This window comes from Trichosurus vulpecula, chromosome 6 (assembly GCF_011100635.1).
Source record: "Trichosurus vulpecula isolate mTriVul1 chromosome 6, mTriVul1.pri, whole genome shotgun sequence".
Taxonomy (NCBI): domain Eukaryota; kingdom Metazoa; phylum Chordata; class Mammalia; order Diprotodontia; family Phalangeridae; genus Trichosurus; species Trichosurus vulpecula.
Window position 1 is genome coordinate 216,652,543 of NC_050578.1, and position 13,932 is coordinate 216,666,474.

At 47.9% G+C, this 13,932-nt stretch overlaps 2 protein-coding genes across 2 annotated transcripts; both read right to left on the reverse strand.

Annotated features, from left to right (window-relative positions):
• LOC118854045 (oxytocin-neurophysin 1-like) lies at positions 1-1,096 on the reverse strand. The gene is made up of 3 exons (XM_036764351.1): positions 938-1,096; positions 280-481; positions 1-77 (listed from the first exon to the last, which is right to left on the reverse strand). The coding sequence occupies exons 1-3, from the start codon at positions 1,094-1,096 to the stop codon at positions 28-30; spliced, it is 411 nt and encodes a 136-aa protein (XP_036620246.1). The 3' UTR covers positions 1-27.
• Positions 1,097-8,545: 7,449 nt separating this feature from the next.
• On the reverse strand, positions 8,546-13,329 carry LOC118854904 (arginine vasopressin). Its single transcript, XM_036765091.1, is given in 5 exon segments — positions 8,546-8,736; positions 9,797-9,998; positions 12,356-12,438; positions 12,441-12,500; positions 13,320-13,329. Coding segments are annotated over 5 exon segments (546 nt in total).
• Between the last annotated feature and the right edge of the window lie 603 nt (positions 13,330-13,932).

Below are 13,932 nucleotides of genomic sequence, written 5' to 3' on the forward strand. Positions count from 1 at the left end.
GCTTCATCTGACTGGATCTGTCCAGGTCTAGGAGAATGTGGCTTCTTGGTCACAGACAGGGTCTAGTCCACAGCCGTCTGCAAGAGAAAGGGAAGGTGTTTGAGTCGGGTGGGAGCAGCCTTGGACTCTGCTTTCTGCTCCTAACCCTGGAGAGAAAGGGGAAGCTGCCAGAGGGTGGGAACGGAGAGGGAAGGCGGCAGGGAAGGAGAGGGACTTTGGGGGAAGGAGCCTGCACTATCTGGCACAGGTGCGGGGGCCCAGGAGTGCCAAGCCTCTCACCGCTGCTGCAGCAGATCCCGCTGGCAGCACAGCGCCCTCCACTCCCGCAGGGTTTCTGGCCAGATTGGCACGGGGAAGGCAGGTAGCTCTCTTCCTGGCACCTCAGGCTCTCGGCGGTGCCCATGTAGCAGCCTAGCTCTTCCCCGCAGCAGATGTTGGGTCCGAAGCAGCGCCCTTTGCTTCCTGGACCGCAGGGCAGGCACTGCAAGGTGGGGAGAATAAGGATGAGCGTCAAGGGTCAGGACTCTGGACAGCGTCTCTGAGTGCCTCCCATTTACTAGCTTCTGATTTGGGAGCCGGGAAAACAGAAGGGACTCTACTCAGGCAGGAAGGCTGCGCGGAGGCGCAGGGGAGAAGCTAGGGCCAAGTCCAAGCCTGGGGCTGTCCCCTGCCCTCTCCCGCTCTGTCTTACTGTCAGGAGGAGGGAGCATGGATAGGGTGCTGGAAATGGGGCTAGGATGGAAAAGGGGATCTTGAGCAGCCTTGGGAGACAGTACAACAGGGACGCAAGCGTCGGGGAGTCTGGGGCAGCTCTGGGACCCGCGGGTCCTGGGGTGGCCTTTGACCGTAGCGTCCCCACACCCTAAGGCCGGCCCATGTGGCGCCGGGGGAGCGAAGAGGGGCCTCCTCTCGTGGTCCCACCCTAGCCGAGCCTCACCTTGCGCACGTCCATGTCCAGCGCCGAGCGCTTCCCGCCGATGGGGCAGTTCTGGATGTAACAGGCAGAGGCCAGAGCCAAGAGAGCCAGGAGATAGCAGCAGGCGTAACCGGGACGGGACCGGGGAGTGAGGCCAGGTCCGGAACCAGGGCTGCCCATGGTGAAGCTGGCTGCCTCAGAGGCTGGATTGGGTAGGCTGAGGGCTGGATCCCAGAGGCTGATCTTCCTTCCTGGGGCTCTGAGCTCCATGCCCTGAGCTGGGTCTATTTATGCCCTGGAGCCAGAGGCCTAAGGGGGCAACCGCTTGGAAGCTCACGCCTGCTCAGCCGGAAGTGAGTGCCACCAGTGCCCCCTCACTTAGCCGGGTCGTACTGGGGCATCGGGTCAGGTTGTCTGGTCAGGGCCGTGCTTGGGGGCAGAACTGGGGCACTGCCCTCATTAAGCTGGGACTGTCCTTAGTGTCAGAGAACAGCTAGAAGTGTTGCCTTCAATGACCTTCCAATTAATTCTTGACTAAGCTCTGGGCCTGCAGCCCTTCCTCATTTACTCCCCCACCTCCATCCCTCCTCTTCTATTGGTCTGTTTCCAGATCCAGAGGAGCTGGTCCCAGGGACCTTTCTTTCTCAGAGTAAGAGACAACCTGCTCCATCTGTCTCCTCCTAGGAAGGCAGAAACCAAGGTCCAGAGAGGGAAGGGGCTTGAAGAGAGTGGACCCCGGAGTCCCAGTCCTTAGCTCCCTCCCTTTTATCAAAGGCTGCCTTCCCCAGGAGATGGGGTGCCCAGGGATTGGGAAATCGAGGTGCAGCAGAACTTTGGGCTTGGGCCTGGACACAGGCCCAACAGCAAGAGAAGCACAGACTGAGGGACAACAGGAAGAGCTAGACTCAAGTCAGGGAAGGGACTGACCCCAGGAGAAGTGTCTGTCTGCCAAGGATCTGGATACAGCTGGACCTGGGTCATTCCTAGTGAGAGAACATTTGGCTCTGAGCTATCTCCCGAGACTCCAGGAAAGAAGAACAGTGGAAAAGGAGAACTGCTATCTTTCTCAGTGCCTCATACATAGTAGATGCATAAAGGTGGTTGAGTGGATAAGTGAATAAACTATGAAAACTAACAGGGTTTATAGCCACATCGATACAGGCATAGCATCCAGAACAGAAGGGTCATGGCCATGCTGTCTTCTGCAGCACACCTGGGGTGCTGTGAGGGCAATCAGGGAACTGAGAAGACTGCAGAGCTAGGATCCATGAAGGACCTCAGTTCATTTACTGGTTTAAGGAAAAGAAGTTTTGGGAGGAGGTGGGGGAAGGGATATTCACTACCTGTAAGTACATAATGGGCTATCTTGGAGAAGAAGGATTCATTTTGTTCTGCTTGGCCCCAGAGGGCAGAACCAGGAACTAGAGGTGCAAGGAGCAGATGATGATTTCAGAGTGATAAAAGGAAGACCTTAACAATTCAAGGAGCCCCACAGTGAAGGAGGTATGATGTTTGCCCAGAGCATTGGACCAGGGGCAGCTAGGTAATGTAGTGGATCGAGCATGGGCCCTGAAGTCTGGAGGACCTGAGTTCAAATCCAGCCTAAGAAACTTACTTAGCTGTGTGATCCTGGGCAAGTTACTTAACCCCAATTTTGTGTGTGTGTGTGTGAGAGAGAGAGAGAGATAGAGAGAGACAGAGACAGAGACAGAGAAACAGAGAGAGAAAACATTGGAGCAGGAGTGCGGACAGGGGACAGGTGCTATCCATTCCCAGCCCTATCAACCACTTACTCAGTGCCCATGAACAAGCCCTTTCTCCCTTGCTCTCACCTCCTCAGTCCATCCTCCAGTTCATCTTCCTGAAGTAAAGGTCTGACCATAACACTGCCACCACCATTTTGCTAAATTGAAATTGATAAATTTAAGTGACTGCCTAATACCTCCAGGATCAAATATAAAGTTCTCTGTTCAGCCTTTAAAGCCCTTCATAAAATGTCCCTTCCCTACCTTTCCAGTCTTCTTATGCCTTATCCTCCTCCCTCAAACCAATTATGCTCTGAGTTCCGGTTACAATGGCATCCTTGCAATTTCTTGAACCCAATACTCCACCTGCTGGCTCTGGGCTCTTTTTCTACCTGTGCCCCTTTACCTAGAACTCTCTCACCACTCAACTCTGCCTCCTGGCTTCCTTCAATTCTCAGCTAAAGTCCCACCTTCTGCAAGAAAGGGAAGCCCACTTCGCCTTGGTACTAATGCCTTCCCTTTGTTGATTTTTTCCAATTTATTCTGATTATGTCTTTTTTATACCTTATTATTTTCACATTGTCTTTCCCATTAAACTGTGAGCTCCTTGAGAGCAAGGAATTTGGCTTTGTTTTGGGAAGGGATTACCTTTTTTGTGCCCCCAGACTTAGTATAGTGCCTGCCACATAATAGCTGCTTAATAAATACCTGCTGGGTCCAAAAGACTCATGATGGAAAAAGCTATGTACATCCAGAGAAAGAATTATGGAGTCTGAATGCAGATTGAGGCAAATTATTGGCTCTCTTTTTTTCCCTTTTTTTTTGGTTTCATTTCTTCTTTTTCATGATTCATTCCATTGGCTATAATTCTTCTTTACAACTGGACTATTATGTAGATAAGTTGAATGTGAAGATATATGTTGAACATATACTGGATTACATGCTGTTTTGGGGGGGGAGGAGAGGGAGGGAGAGAAAATTTGGAACCCAAAAACTTGTGGAATTTAGTGTTGTAAACTAAAAATAAAAAATAAATTTATTTAAATAAATAAATACCTGCTGGGAAACTGGGAGAAAAATTTACAGCCAAGTTTCTCTGATAAGGAACCTGGGAAAAAACTTTTTACAAAAAGTTCTCTGATAAAAGCCTCATTTCTCAAATATACAGAGAACTGAGTCAAATTTGTAAAAATGTGAGCCACTCCCCAACTGAGGAGTGGTCAAACAATATAAATAGGCTGTTTTCAGAAGAAATCAAAGCTGTCAATAATCACATGAAAAATACTCTAAGTCATTATTGATTAGAGAAATGCAAATTAAAAGAACTCTGAGGTACCACCTCACATCTATCAGATTGGCTAACATGACAAAAAGAAAAATGATAAATGTTGGAGGGGATGTGAAAAAATTGGGATACTAATGCACTGTTGGTTGAGTTGTGAACTGATTCAACAGTCAGGAGAACAATTTGGAACTAGAGCCAAAGGGCTATAAAACTGTCCATACTCTTTGACCCAGCAGTACCACTACTAGGTCTGTATTCCAAAGAGATCAAAGGAAAAGAATAGAACCTATATGTACAAAAATAATTATAGTAGCTCTTCTTTGTGGTGGCAAAGATTTGGAAATTGAGGGGATGCCCATCAATTGGGGAAAGACTGAATAAGTTGTGGTATATGATTGTAATGGAAGACTATTGTGCTATAAGAAATGTTGAGCAGGATGGTTTCAGGAAAACCCAAGAAGACTTACATGAACTGACGCAAAATGGAGTGAGTAGAACCAGAAGAACACTGTACAACAATAATTGTGCAATGATCAACTAGGAGTGACTTAGCTACTCTGATCAAGACAAGGATCCAAGACAGTTCCAAAGGACTTGTGATGAAAAATGTGATTTCCTCCAGAGAGAAAATTGATAGACTTCGTGCTGATGGAAGCATATTCTTTATTCTTCTTGGTTGTGTATGTGTTTTATTTTGCAACATGGCCATTAAGGAAGTATCTTTTGCATGACTTCACATATATAATCATATCATATTGCTTGCCTACTCAAGGGATGGGGGAGGGGTGGGAAAGAGGAAGAGAATTTGGAACTCAAAATTTTTAAAAATGAGTGTTAAATTTTTTACATGTAATTGGGAAATATTTAACAAAATAAATAGAACTTTTTTTTTTTTTAGAGGGAGGAAGGCAGGGCAATTGGGGTTAAGTGACTTGCCCAAGGTCACACAGCTAGTAAGTGTGTCAAGTGTCTGAGGCTGGATTTGAACTCAGGTCCTCCTGACTCCAGGGCTGGTGCTCTACTCACTGCACCACCTAGCTACCCCAATGAAATGTATTTTTAAAAAGAAAAAATTACCTGCTTGCTGACAGTCACTGTGACCTGGGAGACAATGAGGAGGGAGGAAGGAGATGGCGGCCCTTTAGGAGCAGGCTTTGAGGGAACTGGGAGTGAGCCAGCACTGATGGGGCCAGATTGAAGCTGGTCCTCTGGCACAACTCTGTTCACACTCCTGCTCCACCCTCATCTCAGTCAATCCTTTATAAAGTCACTGGAGTCATCCCCTTCCTTACTCCCTCCTGCCCTCCCTACCTTCATCCACCCAACCAGACCTGCAGTGTTTGAGCCTCAAACCCATAAAGAGACCTCAGAGACACAGAAAAAACAGGAGAGGAAAAAAAAGTCATGAGGAGGGGCAAGAGTGGAACAGAGGGAATGGGGGGAAAGATTGACAGTAGATATAGGGGGACAGAAAGCACAAAAGAAAAGAGGAAGCAGAGGTACTGGAGAGGAAAAGAGGGAACAAAAAATGAAGGGATGGGGGAGATAGAAGGAGATGGGGAAGGGGATTGAGGGGACAGAGAATGACAGAGAAGCAAGGAACAGGGGAGATGAAGGGACCACCCAGGGGCACATGGCAGCGGAATAGAGAAACTGAGAATCCCGTCTAAGGGATGGGATACAAAAGGGATAGAGGAGGAGGAGGAAAGACGGAGGAAAGTACTACAATGAGGATTGGTGGGGAGAGTCACAAGGAGTGCAGAGCCCGAGGGCCACAGTACAAAAAGAGGAAACTAGTGGAGAGAACTAAGGGACCTGGAGAGAGAAGAACAATGAGATGAAGGAAGGGAGGCAAAGGGTCAGGGAGTGCAGGGAGGGAGGGAGAGACACTGAAAGCGCCAATTCTTAATTGAACAGGAAGCTTTACCTTGCGGGGACGCAGCTGGACCTGGGAACCAGCTTCATTTTAAGCTTAAGAGACTTCTTGGTTCTCATGGACTTGAAGATTTAAAAGAAGAAAAAAAAAGAACATAAATAGTTCCAGGACACAAGGAGAGCAGGGTCTTCTTTGATGGTGTTCCTTTCCTTTCAAGATACTTAGTCCCTCTGCAAGTGGGAAATCATGGTTAACTGACAACCGTCTCTGCCTGTGATGTAGAAAAACCTCCATGTGAAACTTCCTCTTTGGGGAAAGAAGTTTAATTTCCTCCTGCTCTCTCCCTCTCTCTCCCTATCCCTCCTCCTCTCCTCTCTCTCTCTCTCTCTCTCTCGCTCTCTCTCTCTCTCTCTCTTTATCTCTCTCTCCCCTCCATCTCCTCGGTTGTCCCTCTCTCTCTCTCTCTGTTTTTTCTTTCTTATGGTTTCACATACTGACTACTGGCATGCTGCTACTAGTGCTACTGCTGCAGGGTAGCTGAGTGGATAGAGAGCTGACTTTGGAGCAATAAGCCCTGAATTCAAGTCTTCCTCTACTAGATGTGTGAACCCTGCAAATCCCTTAACCTTTCAATGTCTCTAAGAAACTCTCTAAAACGCTTTTTCAGAAAAAGTGGCAATCTGCATTGGTAGAGGGTTTCCTCACCTGGAGCCTCCCTATGAAGAAAGCACAGGCCAGTCCCTAACTCTCTTATCATTACCAGGAGGCACTGAGCAGGTTGGGTTAGAGAGGAAAATTCAGCTCAATTCAACAGGCATAAATGCCTCCTCTGTGCAAAACCCTGAACTGGGCAAAGAGAAGGTAGGGGTGGGCAGGAAAAGTAAGATGTTTGGGCCAACTGAATTCACAACTCAGTGAGGGTGATTATGAAATTATAAGACACAATAATCCAAAATGCATCAGGGTTGTAAATGAAGACTGAGGCAGAAGCTGGAGGTCAGAGAAGACTTCCTGGAAGTGGTGGCTTTTGAGTTTTAAATTATGGATGGGAATAGAGCAGATGGAGAGGGGAGGATATTTCTAGGCTTAAGAAAAATCTCAAGCAAAAGCTAGATTCATTCAACAAACATTTATTAAGTGCCCACTGTGTGCAGAGCACTGTCAAAAGTGCTGTGGGAGATAATATTTAGATAAGGCAAAATCTTTACCTTTATGGAGTATATAGCTGAGGAGGCAGAATACATCAGTTTACTTTTCCTGGAGCATAAGGTCTATGTAGGAGTGTAGGAGGAAATATGGTTGAAAAGGATGGAAAAGTGCCAGGTTATGGAGGGCTTGGAATGTCAGGCTTTAGTTAGAGAGTTAGAGCTTTATTTATCAAATAATGTTGAGGAGAGGAGTGACAGGGCCAGATTTATATACATGAGAGATTTTTCTGGCAGTAGTGTGAAGGGTGAATTGCAGCAGGAACAACTATAGGCAGAAAGGCTTAGTAAGGGTTGTGGCAAAAAGGTGGGAATGAGAGTTTGTAGTAAGGTGCTATTAGTGGGAATAGAGAGGAGATAAATTTTGGAGATAAATTTGTTTCAGAAGTGGAGTCAGCTAGACCAGACAACTGGACGTGAGACATAAGGGATAGAGAAAAGTCAAAAAGACTCCTACAATTACAAACATGAGAGACAGGGTAAATAGTAGAGAAACAGACTGGAGGAGCAGGTTAAAGGGCAGTTGGAGATGCTGCTGAAGACCTCTAAGGAGAGATCAGGGCTGGAGACCAAGATTTGTGAATCGTCTGCAGAGAGCTCATAGCTAAAACCTTGAGAGTGAATGTCATTGCCAAGGGGGAAGATGTAGACCCCAGCCCCTCAAGAACACCCCCTTAAGGTGTCCGGGTAAGGATGAGGTGGGAATAGAAGCCTTGCTGGTTAGAGACAAGGCAGTGAGCTAGGTGTCTAATACTGAGGGAGATTAAGAACATCCAGGAGGAGGGGGTATGGGCAACAGTATTAAATGTTGTAGGGAGCTCAACGGGGATGAGCACTCAGCAAAGATGATCAGATATGGCAACTTAGAGGTCATGGGTGACCTTGGAGCAGAGTGGTGGATATCAAAGGTGGGTTGCAGAGGACTGAGGAAGGTAGATGATGAGGTCTAAGCTACTTTTTCTAGAAGTTTGTCATTGAAGCAGTAGCAATAAATAGGAAGGTAGCTAGGTAGGCTAGAAGAGTGAAGGAATGGAGCTAGTGGTAGAGATAAAGAAGCATGAGAGACCAGGGATGAGTGTGGGAGTTAACTCCTACTAGAGGAGACTGGAGGGAATGATATGGCAGAAGGATTAATCTTGGTGAGGACCATTTGTGACCACTGGAAGGAAGGGATGATGGATTCCAGATTCTGGATAATAGATAAATTCTGAGAAATGGAGTTGGAATTTGAAGGATGGAGGAGTTAAGTGACCTTGCAAAGCAACACAGTCTCATGGAGCTAGAAGGGACCTGCAAAGCCATCTAATCCAACCTATATCAGAAATCTCTATATTCTTGAGAATCAGTCATTCAGCCTCTGCTTGAAGAACCCCAGTAAAGACACCCAGATCTCTTTCCCTGCCCTGCCCCACCCCTCCATGAGAGACAGAACCAGGGAGCCCAGTGCAACTGAAGATCTTTATTTGTATTTGCTGTAAAGATAGGAAGCAGGGGAGGTCATTTGGAGAGCGGGAACCATCAATAGGCAACTTCTTCCTCTTGAGGTTGTGGCTGCAGCTCACCCATCTGTTGGCCTGCCAACTGTACCAGACGAAGGAGGAAGGCACTGGCTGGCCCATCCAGCTGGGTTCCATTGCTTTTCTCACTGGCCCTTACCCTTCTCCGGCTGCCGGCCTCCTCTCGGCAGGCTGGTTCCATCATACAGCTCTCTGTGCAATTAGAAATGGGGAAAGTAGGTTGGCTTAGATCCTGGAATGTCACATCAATTAGAATGGCATGATTGAAGGGAAATGGTACTCAACATCAATAAGACAGAGAAGGTGGCCTGAAGAGGGCTCTCCCCTCCCCATCCCTGCCCAAGGAGGTCTGAATAGGGCTCAGTCACCTATACCTAGGACCAAGTGCCCCAGGTCTGGCACCGAACCCAATGAATCCATATCTCCTCCTTGTTCTTTCTCCAGGTTCCAGAAGACACTGGCTCCCAGTGCCCACCCAAACCCCAGTGTGAGGGGAATTGACTTATCTGGGCTCTGGGTGTACAAGGCTTAGAACATTTGCCCTATCCACCTTCTCAAGCTGTCTAATCCCTTTCAGGTCATTATTCCACATTTGACAGATACTGATTACTGTTTCTCGGTGGAGTCCTGTGCTGGCCACCAGAGGAGACACAAAGTTCACTTAAAACAACTTCATGCAAGTTACATTCTAATTGTAATTGTAATTCTCAATCTAATTCTAAATTCTAATTCTCCCCAGATGGGGCAGAAGTGGGAGGTGAGAGGAAAAGCCAAAGAAAAATTTGAGGCACATGAATGGAATGGAATGTCACTGGACTATAAGAAATGAAAAACAAGAAGAATTCAGAGAAGCTTATAAGGCATGACTTATATGAACTGATACAGAATGAAGAAAGCATAACTAGGAAAACAATGTACATAATGACTGCAACACTGGAAATAGAAAGAACAAAAACCAACACCCTGAAAGTTGTGTGATTATAGTTGGCCCAGGAGAATAGTTGAGAAAATGTGCTGCTCCCCTTAAATCCAGCTTCCACCCAGCACTGCTACCAATTCCCTTCCTGTTCTGTGCTGTTGCATAGACTCTGCCCCATGAGCACTGGCCAATCCTCTCTCCATTTGTCACACAGACATTTGTCTCCTCCCTCACACACTGCTTGGTTCCTCCATATTCACTGCCTCCCTCTCCCATGATGCCCCACACTGCTTCTTGCACAAGATCCTTACTCCCCAAGTCCTAATTACTTACCATCATTGCAGCAGATTCCAGCAGCAGCACAGCGTCCTCCATTCCCGCAGGGTTTCTGGCCAGACTGACACGCGGAGGGCAGGTAGCTCTCTTCCTGGCACCTCAGACTCTCAGCAGTGCCCATGTAGCAGCCAAGCTCTTCCCCACAGCAGATGTTGGGTCCAAAGCAGCGTCCTTTGCTCCCAGGACCACAGGGGAGGCACTGAGGGGAGGGGAGATAGGGGTAGGTGTCAGGGGTCAAGACTCTGACAATTCAGAAATCCAGAGTAGCTCTAAGGGCAGGGAGAACAGGGGCTAGAATGAGAAAATTCCTATAAGGAGCAGCCCTTGGCTGCTGCTCTGAGGGCTAGAAAGTAAGAGACTGGAACCTAAAGTCTGCTCTGGGCTAGCAGTAACAACCTGAGTCCCCCAACTAATTGCTCCCCACTCACAACTTGGACCTTCAATGCCCTCAATCCCAGGCACACATTCTTAAACCTGTAGGAGTATATCTCCCTTGCCCCCCACCTTGCCTGCCTCCTCCCCTATTCCTTCTTCTTGCCTTTGTTCTCCTTCCTCTTGTTTTCTTTCTGCCCTCCCCTTCTATTCACTTAACTCACTCTTTCCTCTCTGTCCTTCTCCTTTCTTCCCATTCCTCCCTCATCTTTATTCTTTCCTTTCCCCCCTGTCTTCCCCTGTCCTCTGTGCTCTCCTAGGGGCTCTGCCAATTATAGTGATTCTGCATCTGTCCTTGTCAGCTGCTTGGACTCTGGTTTGGGAACCTTATACTCACTCGGTTAGTGGTCCACCTACCTCCATTCTGCTAAAAAAAAAAAAAAAAAAAAACCTGCCTTCTGGCTTTATTTCTCAGCCGAAGACTAAACTGCTCACTCCTAGCTTTTCTGCCTCGCTCCACCCCCTCAGCCCGGACTTTCCCACCCAAAGATGGATTAGGGCAAGGGTAGCTGCTTAGCTTGCCTTGCTTGGTTGCTGGCCAGGGTTCTGAAGCAAACAATCTTCATATCCTAGAGGACACAACAAAGGAATAGGTCCTTCCTCACTACAGCAATTTGGAAAGGACCAGGGAAAGCCAGAGGCACCAGGCTGCCTGAAGGGACCGAACATGCCTACTAGATTCTGAGAGGTCACTAATTTGGGGGGAATAGGGTAGGGTATAAGATCAAAAAATTTTTTTCAATTCCCCTGAAAACGAGGAAAGAGGTGGAAAATGCAGTAGGTTATAATAAGGTGAGATATCTATCAGGAAAGGAGGTATACCAGACTTTTACTTAGAGCAAAGGGGAGTAGGGAAAGATTTCCCTCAGTCTGCACTGATACCCACATAATGCTAAAAGACCTAAAAGAAAGAGCCCAGCACTTTGGGTGGAGTCCTATGAAAGATCTATTGGGAGGACATAGAAAATGCATGGAGAGGATATTCATTGTAGAGTGAGTCCCAGATCCCCCAAGGACATCAAAGATCCCTTGAAGGAATTCCAGCAAAGCTTCCTTACAGAGAACAAAATTACAATGAGAACCAGCACTGCTTCTCTTCCCATCGGATTGGCCCACACTAGAAGTTATGCGCTGTCCAGAAAGTGACTTATGGGCCCCGATGGGAGGAGGCTGCCAACCCCTGACTTCTTAGCCCAATCCACTGAGAATGCAGGGTTTCTGAGGGCCAGCTACCCCCTTCTCCCACTAGGTTAAAGTTTGCAGGCAGAGACCCTGGGCATCCCAAAGAGCTTCCACCCTGGGGAAGAGTGTCCTTCTGAGATTACATCTTCTGGGCCCCAGGAACCAGTTCTACTGCTCTGCCTTGACAAGGGCTAACATAGACCCCCAAGCAGCCTCTCTGCCTTCTCCTGCCTCAGCACTTTTGACCCTTGGACTTCTTTCCTTCTTTTGATGCCTCATTATATTATGATGCATCCTTCTTATTCTTTCCCTGCTTCCTTTTACCCATCTCTGCTTCTCTCTGCTGGCTTCTCTCCTTGCCTCTCTGTACCTGCCTCTGTCTCTATCTTTCTCTGTCTTCATCTCTCTCTGTCTTTGTCTGTCTGCCTGTCTGTCTCTCATTGGCTCCTTTCTCTGTCTCCCATTTCTCCTTTGCCTTTTCTGCCTATCTCACACTATCTTTTTGCTTCCCTCCTTCTGCCCTTTCTTCCTTTCCCTGCCAGCTGTCCCTTTCTCTGCCCCATTTGCTTCTCTGCAGCCTCATTCTGCCTCTTTTCCTCTCTCTGCTCCCATTCCTTTTCTGCTGCCGCTTCTCTAATCTTCTTCTCATCTTATGTCTCTTTTTCTCCCCTTTTTCCTTTTTCTTCCTTATATTTTCTCTCCAGTCTCTTCACCTGAGGCTCCTCACTCTGAATTTCTGAGTCTCCTCCACCCCATTCTTGCTTCATTGTGCACCCTTCTTGTTATGGGGTCCCTCTAGTCCTTGCTCCCACCTTTGCAGGGCACTGCCTTCAGAACCCCTGAGGGGCTGGCCAGGCCCCTCCACAAAGTCTCCTTAGACTCAAGGAAGTCCCAGTGCTGACACACCCTCCCATTCACAGGGCCTGGTCTGGCTGGCCATACCTGTCTTAGCTCTGTGTCGGGCAGGCCACGCTTGCCTCCTCTTGGACAGTTCTGGAAGTAGCAGGCAGAGGTGAAAGCAAGGAGCAGAAGAAGCAGGCAGGCAGAGTGGGTCTGGCATCTTGGCAGCTGGCTCTCTCTGTGGCCGCTGGGCTTCACGGAGCTGTCTCTGGTTCTGGTTTCAGGGCTTTCCGCTGCTTATTTATACACCAGTGTTCCCCTCTGAGACCGCCTTGACACACGCAGCCTCCCCTGGCTCCCCCCTCCCCGATTTCCCCCTCTCTATTCCCCTCCTGTACTCCCAAGTGCCTCTCCAGGAACCCCAGGCAGGCAAGCAAGCAGAGAGTTCCGTCTGGTGATTCAGGCTCAGCTCAGAGCCTGCTTTGGTGCCTGCTGGTGCGCGGGCCAGTGCACGTGAAAGCACCTGTATATGCATGTCTGTATGGACATCTAGGTGTGTGCTGATGTCTGAGCTTCTGCTTACATGGACTGGACATGAAACCTCTGATGGCTCAGCTCTTTGTGGCGTGTATACATGTGTCTAAGTGACATGTTGTCATTTACTACTTGTGAACTGTGACAGAAAACTTTGGATGTGCCAGGTGTGTATCCAGATCTCCCTGTCATTGCATCTCTGACTATGCATTTGGCAGAAGTGTCTGTGTTCCTGGAGCTGTCTCTCCAAGGGGGAATGGCTGGGCCTGAACCTGATTGATTGAGGAGCATTCTCTGCATTTCCTGTTCAGCCTTCATGATTTTGATTCTCCACCCCAAGGGTTAAAGAGTACAGAGAGTACAAAGCTTTCTCCTTGTCACAGACTCAAGCCCCTGAGGGGAGGGGGCTCTGAAAGAGCATTCCCAATGTCCAGAGGCATTATGGGGGTGGTTGGGAAAGAGTACAAACTATTGGCTGAGGCTTATAGGTCACAGGAAGAAGCAACCAGTACCAAAGGTGACAGCCACATACTGTACTCCATGTCCACGCTTTGGGAGTGGGAAACAGGTCTAAGAAGACCCTCAGTCTCTATTCTAGGAGCCCAGGATGCTCTACCCTGCTGGGACATGTATGCGTATTCTCTTCTTCATATACAAAAATCATAATAAGAATATGCTTAATGAGCCCCTAATTCCAGGGTGTGCTTCTAAGAAAGCTTTCCCCAGATCTCACTTGCACCTCTTTCCTCCTCTTTTGGTTTCAGGAAAGGTGATGAGGATGGAGGGACAGACCCAGCTTCTCTGTTCCCAACCAGGCTGAGAGATGAGGGCCCCTAGGTCAGATACTTAGAGTCACTTTCAAACTTCCTGTGGCTATTACTCTGGTTCTTAGACTAACCCTCTAATTTGCTGGGCTCAATGGATTCTCCATTGTTTCTCTTTCACTTTCTCTTCAGGATTTGCTTCCACGTTCTTCCTTCTTCTGCTTTAATTCAACTTAATTCCAAAACCAAATATTCTTCACCCACTCTGTTCCAAACCCTGGGTGCTGAGGAGAAGAAAAAGCATATGGAGTTTATAGTCTAGTGTTGGGAAATGGCACATACATGCAAAAAAAAACCAAAACAAAACTAACCAAAGACTAC